The sequence below is a fragment of the Lithobates pipiens genome, unplaced genomic scaffold (assembly GCF_037356315.1).
Source record: "Lithobates pipiens isolate NorthernLeopardFrog02 unplaced genomic scaffold, aLitPip1_a1.2 Scaffold_16, whole genome shotgun sequence".
NCBI lineage: Eukaryota > Metazoa > Chordata > Amphibia > Anura > Ranidae > Lithobates > Lithobates pipiens.
In genome coordinates, this window is record NW_027507748.1 from 380,825,383 (window position 1) to 380,844,249 (window position 18,867).

General features: G+C 42.7%; 1 protein-coding gene across 3 annotated transcripts in view; it reads left to right on the top strand.

Moving 5' to 3' along the window:
* TRIM37 (tripartite motif containing 37) overlaps window positions 1-18,867 on the top strand; it is a 288,841-nt gene that overhangs the window by 86,819 nt on the left and 183,155 nt on the right. For all 3 annotated transcript variants that reach the window (XM_077482222.1, XM_077482224.1, XM_077482223.1), the window contains exons 13-14: window positions 5,730-5,909; window positions 7,340-7,454. In XM_077482222.1, the coding sequence (XP_077338348.1) occupies window positions 5,730-5,909; window positions 7,340-7,454 (295 nt within the window). The remainder of the gene's footprint in view (window positions 1-5,729; window positions 5,910-7,339; window positions 7,455-18,867) is intronic.

The following is an 18,867-nucleotide window of genomic DNA, read 5'->3' on the forward strand; positions in this document are numbered from 1 at the left end:
TTACTGCCTATCTAAAGATCACTTAAATCTGCTATATCAGAAGCAAAAAAAGATACCGTTTTGGGTGCTTTGCTGGTAGGGATGGAGTTAATAAGGAGCCTCTTAACTTCACATTGATCAGCTGTCTTTCAGTCTTGAAAACCTGAGTAATCAAACTGTAAGCACAGTTTTGTAGATTAGAGAGCAGTTCTCCCTGTGTAATCACCTGTCAGTGTGACACGTTCCCCTGTATCAGTTGGTCTGAATGTTCTTGATAAACCGGGTACAGTGAAAGGCTGTCAGTGACAGCAAAGATCTGCTGATTAAACTGAGAGGGGCACTCTGTTAGGGCTGCAACTAATGATTATTTTCATAATCGATTCGTTGGCCGATTTTGTGGTTTTGATAATAACCTTGAGGCCTGTTTCACACTGGTACAACAAACGCTCCGACATTGGGAGCTCATGTCGCATGACGTGTGAAAATCAATGTTTCCCTATGGGAGCCATCTTAACTGGTCCAACTTTGAAAATACTCCCTGTACTACTTTGGTCCGACTTTGATCCTACTTCAGCCCACTGAATTTCACTGAAGTAGGATCAAAGTCGGATCCTTGTCCTAACCATCCGACTTTGGCATCCGACATTGTGTTATTTCCTGCCCCCTGCTGTAGCCCCTCCAATTGTGTGTTCATTTTAATTGGTCAAAGAACAAGTCCTACTATCTGAAAAGTTGCATCAAATTAGTATCCTGTTCATGAAAGTCGGATGGATGTAGGACCAATGTAGGACGGGTGGGATAGGTGGGATGTATGATGTCGCAGAGCAAAGTAGAATGAAAGTTGTACTACTGTTGTGTAGTATAGCGTGAACCGGGCTTAAAATAAAGTGTGGTGTATAATTTAGTTAATATGTAAAGCTTAAAAAAAAAAAAGACAATTTATTGCTAAATATCTTTTTTTTTCCAAATAACATTTATTTATTTTCAAAGAGTGCATTACACGTCATGCATTACTACATCAGAATAAAACAGCTAGAACAGAAAAGAGTAGGCCGCAGGGACCACCCACCTATTGGCCCATCCCAGTAGGCCCCCCCAGGGCCGGCAAATGCCAGCCCGGGGGGGCCCCCCGCGAACAACCGGGCTGACCCTGAGAAATAAAGAATGGCTTTACCCACCATAGGGTCCAGTGGAGTAGCCCCGCACCAAGTCATGGACCTCTTCTTACAGTATCAACCTCTCATGACAAACAGCATCCACAAAGTAGTGTGCTAAAAGAACAACAAAGCACGTACATGCACCAGCCATGATGTAAAAGGAAAGAGAGGCTGGCAAAAAGAAATAGGGGTACCAAGCAACAGAGAGAGAAGAAGGAGAGCAGAGGTGAGAAGGATAGGAGATAAGAGGGATAAGGAGAAAGAAAGAGAGTTTAGCAAAGGATAAAAGGTAAAGAGAAAGGGGGGAGGAGAGTGTGGGGGAGGAGGGGTAGGGAAAGGCAGGGGGTATAGTCACCGTGCGTGGTCTTTGCGTCTTTTTCACAGCTGGATCCCCCGGGAGTTCCATGGACTCCAGATCACATCGTGGGCCTCAAGCCTGTCCTGTATCCTGGCGGTCATCCTCTCCATCAACTCCACGTCCTGAACTCTAGCATGGAGTGCTCCCAGAGCGGGGGGCAGCACCTTTTTCCAGTGTAGGGCTATTGGGCATCTCGCCGCAGTCAGGATATGCCGTGACAATTTCTTGCGGGACTTCGTCAATGTAGGGAGAGGGATGCCCAACAAGAAGGTCTTAGGATCCAGGTCCACCCGCCGATCCAAGAGATCAGCCAAGAGGCGCCGGACCCCTTCCCAGAAGGGGACCACTAGGGGACACTGCCAGAAGATGTGGAACAGCGTGCCTTTGTGGGTCAAGCACCGCCAGCATCTGTCAGAGGTGGTAGGGTAAATGGCGTGAAGGACGTCCGGGGTCATGTACCAGAAAAATAAAATTTTGTACGCGTTCTCCCTATAGAGCGTGCATAGAGAGCTTTTCGAGGCCTGGGACCATATCGTCTGCCATTGCCCATCCGTGATCTCCTCCCCCAGCTGTTCCTCCCACTTGAGCATGTAGGCATGTTTACCTACCGGAGCTAGCGGGGGTGCATTAAGGATTTTATATATAGCCGACATCAATCCCCTTTGGGCCATGCCCTCAAGGATTATGGTCTCAAAAGCGGAGGGAGGGGAGAAGCGCAAATCAGAGGATATGGTCTGGGCAAAGTGTCGTATCTGCAGATGGCTGTAGAAGCTCTGTCTCGGGAGGTCAAATTTGGACTGAAGATCTGCATAAGACAACATTCTCCGCGATCTGGGGTCCACTAAGGTCCCCAGGTGAAAGAGATTCCGGGAAGACCACGGGTGGGACATCGCATACGTCAGGCTGTCTGGCATCTTAGGATGGTACAGGAAGGACGTCAGGAGCGATTTGTCCGAAGCCAGGACATACATCTTAGAAAGCTTGCGCCATAGGCCCTGTAGGTAGGACATAGATCCTAGCAGTTGGGTCCGGTGCTAAATATCTTTATGCAGTGGAACATATAAATATCCAGCTATATGGTTCGGGAGCAAAATCTCTAATCCACTCTGAGAATAACAGACAGATATAGTGTATGTACTATTAGAGGTTAAATCTGGTAAATATCATCAGACTCAGAGATCAAATTTTTTATTTTTGGTTTTGGTGATTTTTCAAACAGAACTGTATTGTATTCTGTATGACAGACTCCCTTGTCATAGGCAGGTGGCTTAATAAAAGCTCCCTGTGCCTGCGGTCACTTATGCTGGCCATACAAAACAGTGTCTTCCTTCAAAGAAACATTTTATTTTAAGAACATTCGTTCAATTTTCTAATCGTTAGTGGGGTCAAATCAACATTCGTTTTCTACTAGTGATGGGAAAATTCTAAGGATCAATATAGAAAACGTCTTGGTCACAGGAAGTTTCAGACAGTGTATGTTTGTTTTTTTCAGAAATTATACTTATTTTAAAACTGAATGTTAAAAGTGAATTTTTTTTTTTTTTTTTTTATCACCGGTCACCATGGGGTTAAAAAAAACTAAAATGAGTTCCTTATATTATAATACAAAAAGAGCAGATAATCGCTACTATAAGGGGTTAATTTATATTGTGAAACAGTGCAAGTAATAATATATATTACTTCTATCATATATAAAATAATAAATACACCCCATATTAGGATATGTGGGCATTTTAATGCAGACATGCAGCTATATGAAGGGAGAGAGAAATCTTTTTTTCATGGATATAATCATTATTCTATATAATGCACAATACTGGTAAAAGTTTACTTTAAATATAATGTCTTGTATTGCCTCAAGTCTATCGGCCTCCACCTTCTCTAGGTTCAGATGCTGACCTTCCCTTCACACAATCTTTAAAGTGTTTGTTATTTAAAAAAATAAAATAAATGTTATGCTTACCTTCTCTGTGTAATGGTTTTGCACAGAGCAGCCCTAATTCTTCTCTTCTGGGCTACCCCTCTGGCACATCTGGCTCCTCCTGCCTTCAGAGTGCCCCCATAGCGAGCTGCAAAGTATAGTATAGAGTGCCCCTATAGCAAGGTCAAAAAAACTTCTGCCTTTTAGAACGTACTGCCCAGGACTACATGTCCCGTGAGGCATTGCTCCTTACACATTCACAAGTTCTCAAGCACTTACTGATGTGTATGGAGGGTGTACTGAGCTGTATACAATACATTCTGTATGCAGAACAACGAATTGGCTGACCGATTGATTATAAAAATAGTTGACAACTATTTTCATAATCTATTATTTGCCTATTAATTGATTCGTTTTTTTGGCCCTTCTTTCAGTGCAAACAGCTGTGCATTTATTTATGGATTAAAGCCTTTTTAGCCTTTGTTCTGCATTTTGGCATCCTTACATTGGGTCCTGAAAGACCTTGGTCCAGCACTGAATTATGCACACAAGTATCATTCCCTATGATGAAGAAGATGAAGAAAATTTGAGCATGCCCTACTTTTGATGTAGAGTGTCTTGAAAAAGTATTCATACCCCTTGACATTTCACACATTTTGTCATGTTTCATACAAAAACGTAAATTTATTTTATTGGGATTTTTTGTGATTGACCTACACAAAGTGGCACATAATTGTGAAGTAGAAAGAAAAATGATAAATGGTTTTCGAATTTTTTTTTACAAATAAATATCTGAAAAGAGTGGCATGCATTTGTAAGTCAACACATATGTAGAATCACCTTTTGCTGCAATTGCAGATAGTCTTTTTGGGGATGTCTCTACCTGCTTTGCACATCTAAAGAGTGCCATTTTTGCCCATTCTTCTCTGCAAAATAGCTCAAGCTCTGTCAGATTGGATGAGAGCGTCTGTGAACAGCAATTTTCAATTAGATTTTGGTCTGGACTTTGAGCCATTCTAACACACAAATATCCTTTGATCTAAATCATTCCATTGTAGCTCTGGCTGTATGTATATGGTTGTTGTCCTGCTGGAATGTGAACCTCTGCCCAAGTCTTTTGCAGACTAGCAGGTTCTCTTCTAAAATTGCCCTGTATTTGGCTCCATCCATCTTCCCATCAGCTCTGACCAGCTTCCCTGTCACTGCAGAAGAAAGGCATTCCCACAACATGTTGCTGCCACCACGTTTCACTGGGGGGATGGAGTGTTCAGGATGATTTGCAGTGTTAGTTTTCCGCCACACATATCGGTTTGCTTTTAGGCCAAAAAGTTTAATTTTGGTCTTCTCTGACCAGAGCACCTTCTTCCACGTGTTTGCGGTGTCCGCCACATGGCTTCTCACAACTTGCAAATGGGACTTCTTATGGCTTTCTTTCCAACAATGGCTTCCTTCTTGGCACTCTTCCATAAAGGGCGGATTTGTGGAGTGTACGACGAATAGTTGTCCTGTTGACAGATTCTCGCACCTGAGCTGTGGATCTCTGCAATTCCTCCAGAGTTACCATGGGCCTCTTGGCTGCTTCTCTGACTAATGCTCTCCTTGCCCGGCCTGTCAGTTTAGTTGGATAGCCATGTCTTACTAGTTTTTTCTTTTTGAATGATGGATTGAAGAGTGCTCTGGGAGATGTTCAATGCGCGGGTTATTTTATTTGTAACCTAACCCTGCTTTAAACTTCTCCATAACTTTATCCCTGACCTGTCCAGTGTGTTCCTTGGCCTTCATGATGCTGTTTGATTCACTAAGGTTATCTAAAAAAAACCTCTGAGGGCTTCGTAGAACAACTTTATTTATACTGAGATTTACTTACACACATATGGACATTTACTAAGTAGGTGACTTCTAGTTAGGGCTATCAGAGTAAAGGGGGCTGAATACAAATGCACGCTCCCCTTTTCAGATATTTATCTGTTAAAAAAAAAAAAAATGTGATGATGATTTATCATTTTCCTTCCACTTCACATTTATGTGCCATTTTGTGTTGGTCTATCACACAAAATCCCAATAAAATACAATTATGTTTTTGGTTGTAACATGGCAAACTGTGGAAAATTTCAAGGGGAATGAATTCTTTTTCAAGGCACTGTATGTCCTTTCTCATGCATGTGAACCTTATGTGGTTCTAAAGAAAACGTGTTCTTTTTAGAGTAGGTAGGAAAAAGTAATTCAGCATAGCTATACTTGTCAAAATGTGTTCTGGTTGGCTGGAAATCCACAGTTATGTTTCCTCTGTGTGTAATAGTTATTTCCCTCCCAGGTATGAGTATCGAGTGGAGATGGTTCACCAGTCTTCCAATGATCCTGCTAAAAACATCATTAGAGAATTTGCTTCAGATTTTGAAGTGGGAGAGTGCTGGGGGTATAATCGTTTCTTTCGACTGGATCTACTTGCAAATGAAGGCTACCTTAATCGTGCAAATGATACTGTAATTTTAAGGTAACAATTAAATCAGATATGTTAAGACCTTTTAGATATAAAGGCAGAACTAAAGTTCCACTGTCACAAATGTCAGACAGGCTTTTTAATTCGTTTTTTTTTTTTTTTAATCGCATAGGAGGACAACTTTTTTTGGTGACACACCGGGGTGGTATTGGAGAGGTTTGAGGGCAAATATGTAGATGAGAAGAGAGTGGGCATTCCTGACGTATCTGAGATTGTATAATTTTATTTTTACTGTGGCAACCATGTTCTTGCAGGTTCTAAGAAGGGTCAGGTGGTAACGAAGCCAACCATTTCACATTGGATTTGTCCATTTATTGCCCAAGCCTATTGAAGGATAAGGTTTCACCTTTTCAAGTGAAAGCTTGCTCTACCAGAGGTTTTGAGCTATCCATCATCGGGCGCAGTGGCTCAGGTTTACAAGGCTGCAACCTGGGGCTCAGTGCAAACCTTTATAAGATTTTTACCAGCTGGATGCAAGGGCTGCTGAGGATACTGCTTTTGCTTGCAGTGTTTTGCAGGCCTGCAGAGTGGCTTCTTTGGGCCTGATGATGGGTACTGTGCCCCCTCCCCTCATGTACGTTGCTTTGGTGACATCCAATGTAGTCATGACTTATAACCTACTCGGTTTCCTATGGTGTATGAAAAAGAAAATAGGATTTTGGTACTTACCTGTAAAATCCATTTCTTGGAGTACATCACTGGTACATCACAAACTGGCATAATTTCTTGACGCCGGTTCCTCTCTCCCCTCTGTGTACTGATCTATACAATGGAGGGGAGAGATTGGATGGCAGCAGCACTGTGGGCTGGATTTGTAGTGCCCACAGTGCTGCTCTTTGACAATTGCAGTCACAGCCATCTCTCCATACCCTGCCAATACTCTGCCATACTCTGCAATACCCAGCCATGCTCAGCCAATTTTACAGTGGGGGAGCTTGTGGATATTACAGTGGGGACTATATGGTGGTGGAATTTTCACAGGTTTGTGCAAATTCAATTATTTGCTGATCGGAAATATAATCCGATCTGTGAGTTTTTGATCCGTTGCACCCCTAATGTTAAATAGATTCCATGAGCAAAGACATGTATACTGTGTTATAGCCTACCATATACATAAGCTTTGGTAAACTTCTTTGCATTAGTGTATGACTCAGAAACATGAGTGGGCATGTAAGTTTTTACAAATATTCAAGCTTAAAAATGTTTTTATTGTCTCTTCATGTACGATTATCCTCATTTTTCTTGTCCTGCCGCTGCATTTGTTTGGGTCAGCCTGACTTTTGCACATGAAATTCAGTGTAGTAATAATAGTAATTCTGTTTTGCGCTAAAATATGGCCTTAGAACCTGTCTGAACATTCAGAGTTGCATTTCGTGTCCGTCATGCTTTGAATAGTACTATAATTTGCTGTATTTTTTCCTTAGATTTCAGGTTCGTTCCCCTACATTCTTTCAGAAGAGTCGAGACCAGCACTGGTACATCTCTCAGTTGGAGGCGGCACAAACTAGCTATGTTCAACAAATAAACAACCTGAAAGAAGTAAGTATTGCTAGTCTTTGGCTCTGTTTTTGCCCTGTGATATTATTTACCAAGATCCTGGGGTAGATCTATTACTACTTTTAACCACTCCTGGACCACCCGCCGTCGTTAAACGTCAGTACTCTGACGTTAAATACCGGGGTTATGGCAGCAGATAGTTCACTTTTATTGGCGGCAGGGGAGACAATCCAATCCTTTCCCCTGCTTGGTATCAAGTCGAAGGGAATGATGGCCCCCCACTCAATTCTATGCCTTTGGATGATGGAAGCAACGTCAAACATCACTTTCGCCCAAAGGCCTTAAAGGGACAATTTTTTTCAACAGAAGCCGGTCTCTAGCTAATATGGGAAATATTCATAGATTGGCACAGGAAAACCTAGACACAGCCTAATGAACAAAACCCTTCTTTGGAAACCTTCCAGACATGGAAATGCAGTCAACATGATTACTAACCTACGATTGCTGAAGGAAATCTTTTCCTTTTTCTTTTCTTCATCCGGCACAACATAGATTTGAATTGAGTTGTAAAAGTGTCTCCCTTTTTTTTGCTTACCAGAAAAAAAAGGGGGGTAGTGTCCAGTGGGTCTATAAAGTAGAATTTTCCCGCATCCCTATTGAATAAGCAATAAAGAAAAGAAGTGTTTCTCTTAGATGGGACTTTTAGTGGGAAAAAGGCTACTTGGGTTATAAATGCGTATTGAATTTTATTTAGGGTAAATCGTATAAGAAGTTTCCATAGAAAATACAAATATACATTAATATGAATATACAGACAAGAAATACATAAGATACAGTATACATCAGCTAGAATGTAATACAGTATGAGGCAATCACAATCATAGACTCCACAACACATGTGAACTACGTATTAATGGGGGAAAAAGGCCTTTTTTTTTTTTTTTAAATACTCACTTACGCCTTATTTGACCTATGTTTTGGAAACATTTAGTTTTGGAGTTACAGTTATTGGATGGGTAACTTTTTTTTAAATATAATTAACCCTATGCCCACTTTATTGTGAATAATAATATGTCCGACCCAATTCCTCCTCATTGGGGCATGTGAATAGGTTGTCCCTTGTCTACCACTTTTGTTTTCTTTAGCTATTAAGCCTCTAGCAGAAATGATCAGACAGACCCCCATTTATTAGCAGTATCCCAGTAGGCACAGTAAAGGAAGGAGACTCCTTATACGCAGTTAATATGCTGATACGGTATGTTTATCAGATCTGCAGAAATCGGCCAGCACAGTTTTGGATGAAGTCCAGGAATTTGGCTACTACTCCCAGTTTTTCAAGTGATTTGGTTTGAACCAAATGTCTTGAAGTACAACTAAAGGCAAAACCTTTTTTTTTTTTTCATTTTTGACAGAGTGGAGAGGGTCCCCAAGGTATTCCCTCAATTAGCAGGAATTTCCTCTTATTTCTGTTTGGCTATGGGACAGGAAGTGAAATCTCCACAATGGGACACGGGTGGTGGAAAATTTGCTAAATAAACTAGCTACCCTGTTCTGTAAAGAGCCCTTCCTCATACTTCACAATGACAAAGTTGTATTTTGCCTTAGACCATCGTTTCTTCAAAAGGTGGTTAAGCATTCCATTTCAATGAGGACATTGTTCTACTGCTTCTAAGCACCCAAAGGAAATTTCTCTACATTGCATGGACATAGAGTAATTAGAGCATTCCTCAAATGTTCTGCTCCCATTTTGCAAGTGGAAAATGATTGCTGGCGAGCATGGGCTGCCACGGTCGAGGGTGGACGAGCACCACCGGCAGGCGAGATTGAACGGGGGCCATTTTCCCAGCCAGGGGAAGAGAGGAAGTGTCGTGTTGGTCGATCATCAGAGAGCGGGGATTGCCCGCTGTAAGAGCATTCATTTGAATTGCTGGGTTTCCACCACTGCTCACGATCACATACAGCCCCCCTGCTCGCTCAACGCCGCTCACGTCACACAGTCCTGCCTCCTCTCCCGGCACATTTGATAGACGGAACACCGGGCCAATGTTTGGTGGCGGGACTGTGTGACGTGAGCGATGCCGGGGGAGGAGGTGGGCCTGTGATGGTGAGGCGACAGGAACCCAGCAATTCAAACGAAAGCTGTTACAGGAGGAAATCCCCGCTCTTTGGTCGGCCAGCTTGACTCTTCCTCTGCACAGGTGAGACTGTACTAACAGGCACTGGTTGATAAAGTTCTTGTTAATATTTATTTTTGTAACTTAATTCTGCATAAAACATTTCAGTGTCATTTATGAGGGAGTGTTTAGGGGCAGGGGATGGTTGGGGTTGGGTGGGGCAACTGGTGACAAGTAACCCTTAAGGCCTGGCTAGTAGCTCAGGACTTGAACGTTTGAGCCCTGTATTAGAGTGTACCTAAATGCTACTACTTCCCTAAACAAACATATTCCCCGTTTTGTCCATTTTAATAAAGTACTCACAAAGGGCAACCCGCTTCAAAATCCACCATTGCACTCCACCAGATCTGTTGTGTAGTATCCTGGGACTTTAGGCACCAAGCCTCAAACGCCCAACCCTGTAAGGTTGCCACCTGGTCTTCTGGTTGAACTTTTTCAAAGTTTTACCAGGTGAATGACTAGTCTTTGGCTGATGTGGCTTTCGAATGCAAGGGTCTTGTAGTGGTACTCTCAGTCCGATTGTTTTACTTTTTTTTTTTTTTTTTCCACCTGTTGGCACAGTTGAGTTTATCAAGTTGTTGCCCACCCGTATATTACATGTTTGGGGAAGTTCAATGATGAATGAATAAGATAAATGTGTCTTGTACTGTATGATTGAGATCAGAGGAATTTTGACCTGTAAATTCCTTATTTTAGATAACAATGCAGGATACAGGATGCCCTCCCTAAACTCTGCTTTTTACTCTGCATTGCTTGCTTAAAAATGAAGGATCCACAGAGTGAACGTAGGATTTTTATAGGGGGGTACCCCAGGGAAATGTCCTCAAAAGCTTTCCAGTATCCAATCACCTGAAGGTACAAGCCTAGAACCCCTGGTGTGTCAATCAGATTTCTTTGTGTCCTGTATTGCACTTTAAGATATGGATTTTACAGGTGATTCAAAATTCCTCTGTTTTAATCGTTCCGTACAGTTGATTCTTAGACCATGAGTTGCATGGTGCTACCTTCTTGTGATGGGACACTTACAAAATTTTTGCTGGGAATCGCCCCCAATGTACCAAATAAAACCCTGTCCACTCTGTAAGCCCTTGTAGACACGGTCGGAGATTCCGACGGAATGTTTCCTATCGGACCGTTTTGTCGGATATTCTGACTGTGTGTGGTCTGCATCGGACTGTTTTCGTCGGAATATCCGACGGACCAAGTTTTCCAACTTGCCGGTAAAATTTTCTGACAAAATGCTCCTATCGGACATACTCCGATCATGTGTAGCCTACTCCGACGGACAAAGTGCCACGCATGCTCAGATCAAATTCCCAGACCAAAGCTATTGGCTACTAGCCTGAACATAGTCCCGTCTTAACGAAATAACGTCATCACGTTATGTACAATCAGATTTTCCAACAACTTAGTCCGACCGTGTGTATGCAACATCACTTCTGGACCTCTTCCGGAATTAATCCGTCGGAATTACTCCGACGGATTTGGTTGTCGGAATCTCCGACCGTGTGTACAAGGGCTAAGAATTAAATTTTCGTTTGCTGGTGTCCTTGACGGGCCCGTTCTCCTATTATTTTTTTCTTCTATTTTTTCCTCCTCTTTTCTTTTTGTTACTTTCACCAAGATTTATCTTCCTATTGCCTTATGGCTGACTAGCAGTTTCCAGATTGGATACCCTTGATGTACATCTTGGTAACTATACCCTGGCCAAGCTGACCTGTTAGGTTTGCTTCGGACACTGGATTGTGTGACGCTCACCTTGGTACATGGTGTAATGGATGAGTTAGCTGCAGGATGCCATACAGGGCCAGAGACGTGGTCTATTCCTATGATACGCCTGTCCTGAAGACCCCTTTTGAGGCATGCTCACTGCGATAGGCAGAAATAGACTTAACCCAAAGCACCTTGTCCATGGGGGCAATGTCATCTTCCCCACAACCCTAGCTGGTGGTTGTTGGGGTTTTTCCCAGATTCCCCCCCCCCCCATATGTGAGTTAGTATGGGGTACTCATTCACCAAAAAAAATGTGTAGTATAAAAAAAAGAAAAAAAGACTTTAGCCAGTTAACAATTTCTTTATTTAAAAGAAAAAAAAGGAAAGTCCCCTGGTGTAGATCAATAGTCAATCGCGACACCTACCACCAACCTGAATAAAGGAGAAAAAAAAGTTCACTTGCACCGAAGTCTCCCGCCGCCTGACAATTCTTAAGTACCTCAATACTGGACACATTCACCCCCTTCTTTTCCAGACCAGTTTGCACCTATCAGTGCTCTTGCACTTTGAATCACATTTACTCAGTCATGCTACACTGTACCCAAATTAAATTTTTATCATTTTGTTCACACAAATAGAGCTTTCTTTTGGTGATATTTATTCACCAATGGGTTTTTTTTTTTTTGCGATATAAGAGAAAAACTAGTGAGAATTTTGAAATAAAAAACATTATTTTCTACTTTTGTTTTAAAAAGAAATCCTATAAAATCAAATTTCGTCATAAATGTAGGTAGGTCAGGATGTATTCTGCTACATGTCTTTGGTAAAAAAAAAATCCTACTAAGTATATGATTGGCTTGTGTGAAAGTTTTAAAGTCTAGAAGCTAGGCTAAATATAAAATTGATCAATCCTGATGTACTGACTGCCTATCTCATTTCTTGAGGCCCTAAAATGTCAGGACAGTACAGATATCCCCCATATGACCCCTTTTTGTAAAGATGACAATCCAAGGTATTTAGTAAGAGAGGCATAGTAAGTTTTTTGAAGTTGCAATTCTTTGCCACAATAGTTTGGAAAATGAAGATTTATATTTTCCCCCACAAAATTGTCATATTAAATATAGTTATTTCTCACACATAAATAAACTTGCAATTACACTTCAAATATATCCTGCTACTCCTCCTGAGTTGGCAATACCACATGTGGGACCTTTTCACTTCCTGGCCACGTACAGAGGCCCAACATGCATGGAGCACTGTCAGGTTTTTTTTTTTTACCCAAAGTTGTAAATTTCTAAAATGTTTCCAATGCTTAGCATATACATCCCAAAAATTACACCCTAAAATACATTCTGCTACTCCTCCCGAGTATGGCGATACTATATGTGTGAGACTTTTCCAGAGCCTGACCATATACATAGGCCCAACATGCAAGTAGATACAGTTTGTAAGGGTGCTCTGAACTTCAGGACCAAGCAAAAACAGATGTCTTTATGAACCGGAAAGTCTATAATAGGGTATCTTCCACACTTAGGGCTGCACTTATGGAGAGAAGCAATCTCTGAATAGAAAACAGAAAAACAAAGAAAAGGCGCCTCTAAGTGTAGAATTAAAAGCTGTTTAATTTCCCCAAAAAGGGTTAAAAACACTTACAAGATATGTAGACTGGCAGAGCATATCATTAATATCCATGTAGGTGGTCCGGCATGAATGCAGTGGCCACTGGCATATACCAGTTCTTTAGGCTGTGTGTGTCCAGTAGCAAGGAGGTCCAGGGGATGCCAACAGGAAAAACAGCAGGGAGCTCCAAGAGAACTGACAGGCCAGCCCGCTATCACAGTCTCAAAACACGAGGATCCTGGAAGTGACGTCAGCGGCAGGAGACAATAACCAGCAACCAGCGTGGACCACAAACAGGAAGCAAAACAAGAAGCAGTCATCAAAGAGGGATGCGTTTCGGAACATCTCATTGGTTCCTTTTTCAACCTGATGACTGTGTATTAGTATATTATTTTAAATATGGTAAATATTTTTTAATTTTAACCATTTCGGGATATATATATATATATATATATATATATATATATATATATATATATATATATATATATATATATATATATATATATATATATATATATATATATATATATATATATATATATTTTTTAGCTAATATATTTATACATATTTTTTGCCCTAGATATTTTTCAAAATATTTTCTCTTTGCCCCTTCCCTTTCTTCTTTTGCCCCTCCCTTTTTTCTCATTTTCATTTTATGTTTATTTTTAAATGTCACTTATTGGTGGTTGTTCTGTATGAAATCATATATATATATTTTTTTTTGTTTGGATAGGGATTTTGTTTGTTTCTCCTCCTGTCCTATACCTTTTATATTGTGATAACGCTCCATTTACATATTCCCGCCCCTAAGGTCTGCCCAGGTAGTATAAATTAGTCCCATACACACAGTCATCAGGTTGATAAAGGAACCAATGAGATGTTCCGAAACGCGTCCCTCTTTGATGACTGCTTCCTGTTTGTGGTCCACGCTGGTTGCTGGTTATTGTCTCCTGCCGCTGACGTCACTTCCAGGATCCTCGTGTTTTGAGACTGTGATAGCAGGCTGGCCTGTCAGTTCTCTTGGAGCTCCCTGCTGTTTTTGCTGTTGGCATCCCATGGACCTCCCTGCTACTGGACACACACAGCCTAAAGAACTGGTATATGCCAGTGACCACTGCATTCATGCCGGACCACCTACATGGATATTAATGATATGCTCTGCCAGTCTACATATCTTGTAAGTGTTTTTCACCCTTTTTGGGGAAATTAAACAGCTTTTAATTCTATACTTAGAGGCGCCTTTTCTTTGTTTTTCTGTTTCCAACATGCGAGTAGCACCTTCAGGCTTCTAACACATAGCATGTTCTGTACATATCAAGAATTACACCCCAAAATGCATTCTGCTGAGCAAAGGGTAAAAAAATAAAATAAATTACCTGTGGATTTAGCAGGCAGGAATACTGTCTGAGCACAGGCAAAGCATTTGGTCCAGACAGCCAAAGGAATTGTCCAGGCAGCAGGCAGAGGTATGCCAAAACATTTGTCCTGGCAGTAGGCAAGAATATGGTGCAGAGGCATGGCCAGTTCAGGTGGCAGCACTATAAGGCTTAGGGCCTTGGTCAGGTAAGATCTGAGGACAGGGATAGAGGCTTCTTCCCACCCAAATCTCTTTGAAGCCTCCAAGTCACCAGACCCTAATCCAAGAAAACAAAATCCCGGATTTCTTCACTCGGAAAAACTATTCTGGAGCCCCTCACATAAGTGAGACCCCTGTGTGGTCTTTAATCCCACTAATACAGTGGCAGGGCAAACAATCATTTCAGGAGGCAGGCAAAAATCATGGTCATTTAACAGGCAGAGGTCAATTAACGTGCAAGGCAGAAACGTGGTTGGCAGAGGCATAGTTGATAAACAGTCCTGGTCTTATACAGAAATCGTAGAAACTGGAAATATATCTTCACATCACATATACTTCACTAATAGTGTAGTGAAGTGTGATAGATCCGATAACACTCTCCAATACAAAGGTCTTGCTGGGAGAGACATTGGGGACAGTAGTATCAGGCGTCACAGAAAATTCCTCTACTTGAACAAGCACAGCATTTTTGGAGGGGTTTGCGGTCTGTTTGGATATGAGGGGTGGGGGGGGGAGTGCCTTTTTATGAAGTCTGGCTAATGTATCGGAGCAAATTTGTTCAGGGGCTTTGCCATGGGGATAGAGAAGGGCTGTAATAATGTCCTCATGAAATATTAGATAGGTTTAGGGATCTTTGGGTGCACTTTATTGGTGCCCAGTCTCTGTGGGAAGCGCTTGCGGTTTGTCCTTGCTATCCCACAGGCCAAAGTCTTCTTTAGGTAGAGAAGGGGGGAAAAGTGGAAGATTCATGTAGAAAATGTCTAAATATAGGTGGTTACTCTTCCCAAACAGTGGTTCTGTCAGCTGCCAGACAGTTTTGCCACTTGTCCCCTTATAGGTAGGGCATCCAGGGGGGGTTTAGCTGGCTGTCCCTTTCCCTCATAAATTTTAAAATCATAAATGTAACCCGTGGCCCTGTTGCATGCCTGGTAAAATTTTACCCTGTATTTGGCTCATATAATGGGGAGGTATTGCTTGATGCCAAGTCTTACGGTGAAGTGGAGTAGGGATTCATCTACACAAATATTTATATGGGGGTAAACGGTTACTTGAAGCTGGAGCAAAAAAAAATTGCTAAGAGGCCGAATTTTGATTAATTTATTATAATTGGGATGATTTTGAGGGAGACACTGTGCATTGTTGAAATGTAAAAATTTAATTATTCCGTAACAGGTTCTGGGCATCAAAGAAGAGTAGACTGGCATATGGTGGATAGGTTGGGTAGACCAGTAGGCATGGATTTCATTTTTTTTGTCAGCCCCATGGGTTAGTCCAAGAAAAATGTTTAATTCTTTAATGGTGAGGGGTTTCCAAACAAAAAGATGGGACTAAGAAGAATCGAAATTGCTGGCAATATGTTGGCTGGCATACAGATTACACTGCTCCACAATGTAATTTTGGCAGATCATCAGTGAAAAATAAATGTAAATAAATTGGGGTTATGTTTTCTGATTGTATCTGAGGGCCTGGCTGTGCTGTAAAAGGGGGAATTGTGGGTTCTGCCGAAGTATTGGGCAGCAATGGATGCAATAGAATGTCTGGGAGGCTAGTATGGGCCCTGCCTGGATAGGACGCCCCATTACTAGCATCATCTGGCCTATCGTCTAGGACTGTTCACTGCTTGTGCTTGCTACTGCATAAGCACTTGCAGAATTGCTGGTGGATGCCTGTGCTTGCTCAAATCTCCTGAGCCTCTTTGTTAGGATTCTGTCCTCCTCCATTTTCATTTCAGTCACTGCTTTCTACTGGCTCAAACCCCCTGTACACACGGTCGGAGAATCTGTCGGAATGAGTGTTATCGGACCGTGTCGTCGGATAATCCGACTGTGTGTGGTATGCATCGGACTGATTCCGTCCGAATCTCCGTCCGAACCAATTTTCCAACATGTTGGAAATATTTCCCAACCAACTGGACGGGACGGACCTAATCCGATCATGTGTAGCGCATTTTCATCGGACCAAGTTCGACGCATGCTCAGATCAAATTCCTACATCAAAGCTATTGGCTACTAGCCTGAATGTAGTCCCATCGTAATGAAATTACGTCATCACGTTCTGAAAGATCGGATTTTTCGCCAACCGTGTGTATGCAACAGTTTCGGACACAATCCGTCGGACTAAATCTGGGCAAAATCCGACGGATTTGGTTGGCAAAATCTCCGACCGTGTGTACGTGGGCATAGTCTCTATCCAAGTCTGACAGAGAGAGTTCCCTGCTACTCTCATCTGACATACTCTGGAATATATAGAAAGCCTCTTCGCTGCTGAATAATTTTTTATCCATGTGGACAGATGTGCACAGATGATCACTGGGACAGATGTCACATGTTGATCAGTGTGACCACTGGGATATGGACAGATGTGGGACAGGTGTTTTTGACTGTTGGGGACACTGTTTGGGGACACTAGCTGGGTGATCAGTGTTAAAAGCTGTAAAAAGGCTCAAAACTCACTGACCCCCGGCTGACGGCACCGATCTTCTCTTCTCCTCGCTGACGGGCTCTGTGTGAGAATAAACAGAGCCGATCACAATTATAATGGCTGTGTTTACATTACTTGATGGCTGTGATGGGTCACAGCCATCGTGTGATCAGGAGGGCTAATCACAGAACCCTCCTGCCAAGCGGCGTTGCACTGTGTCCAGGGAACACAGGCACTCTGGGATTTTGCCAATGAGGTATGCAGTAGTGGGGACCCCATGCTTGCCCCCCTTCCCGATTAATTTTTTTAATGATGGCAATTGTTTTATTTTGGATATAGCTGTCAACGGGGATAGCCGCTGATGACTGATGACTCATCGTTTGTTAAGGACGTGGCGTAACCACCATAATGTTTACTGGTTTTGCCCCCAGTCATCTTCCAGGTCAGCCCTCGAGAGATGGAGCTCCTCCTCACACACAGGAAGCACATTGCCAGTAATTTCTTTAAAAGGCGGTCCCTGGTCAGTCTTGGAGTTTCCTCTGTCCAGAGGAGACATGTTGTCTGAAGGGACCGCCGAAGACTCAATATCCCAAGGGTTGAGCTGGGGCATGTGTCTCGTGGCAAGCAGGGAGAGCATGGTCTGAGCTTCTGGGCTGCAGTAGTGTGTGCACCCTTACCGTATGGTTGGCAGGCAGGAGGTAACCCGGATTCTGGCTTCTGAGCCCAGGCGTGGAGAAAGGCGCCGATACACCATCTGGTTCAACTGGTCCACCCCATAAAGGTGCGAGAAGCTTGAATGGCCGGCTGGCGCCATTATCGTAGACACGGCTGCAGTGGAAAGCATGGACGCCACAGGAAGGTCCAGGACAACAATGCCACCCAGCTAGTGTTTTCTTCCCAGGGACGCAGGCACCAGCAGCACACAGGTAGGCACCAGTGGGTGACCCTTTGTTGTCCGGTTTGGGAACAGCTAGCTAGATAGTGGTGGTCTCTAGTGGGCTGGGACATACAGGGGTTAGTAAGGTGTCACTGGGTGTGCACACTGGCGGGTTGAGTGTATTTTTCTCACAGCCACGGGCCCCTTTGTTTGTCATGGCAGGCTAAGCTCCTAAAGAACCAAAGCCCACTCCCAGAAAACGGTGTGCAAAATGTGCTACCAAGATGCCCTCGGAATACACAGAGCCACTATGCCAAGTGTGCATCGACAGACTTGTTAAAAAAAAACAGTCAGATGCAATCTACACAAAAATCTTTGGATCTGTGAGGGAGGACAAGGCTACTACCTTTAAGGATCTTAAAACATTTATTGCAGAGTTTAAACCTCCGACAGCCCCCTCTGGAAGTTTCTCTCCCACAGCCTCACCCAGATCGGGTTGCAGGAGACAGTGAGGAAACAAGTGGGTAGCAGCTCAATTATAGTAATAGCCACCGACGGCTCAGATTCGGAGCAGGAGGATGGGGGACAAGAGAAAGAAGGACCCAAGTACAAATTGCCCTAGAAGATGTAGAGGACCTCCTTGGGTCTATATATGAGACTTTGGAGATAGAGGAAGGAAAAGAACTTCCATCAAAACATGACCTGATGTACCAAGGTCTTAGGAAGAAAAAGTCCAAAGTATTCCCGGTCCACCAAGTGATGTCGAACATCTTGAGGAATAAGTGGGCAGATCCAGAAAAGAAGCCCTTCTTTGCAGTTAGTCATAAGAAGCGGTTCCCTTTCAGTGACGATACACGGGGAGTGTGGAATAAGAATTCTAAATTGGATGCACCACTATCAAGTCTCCAAAAAGTCCTCATTGGCCTTTGAGGATATAGGGCATCTAAAAGATTGCATGGACAAGAGGGGTGACATTATCCTAAAAAGAGCTTGTGGAAACAAGTGTCGTCAGCCTGAAGCCAGCACTTGCGTGGCAAGAAAACTTGAATTCTGTCTTTCCTAACTGCAAGA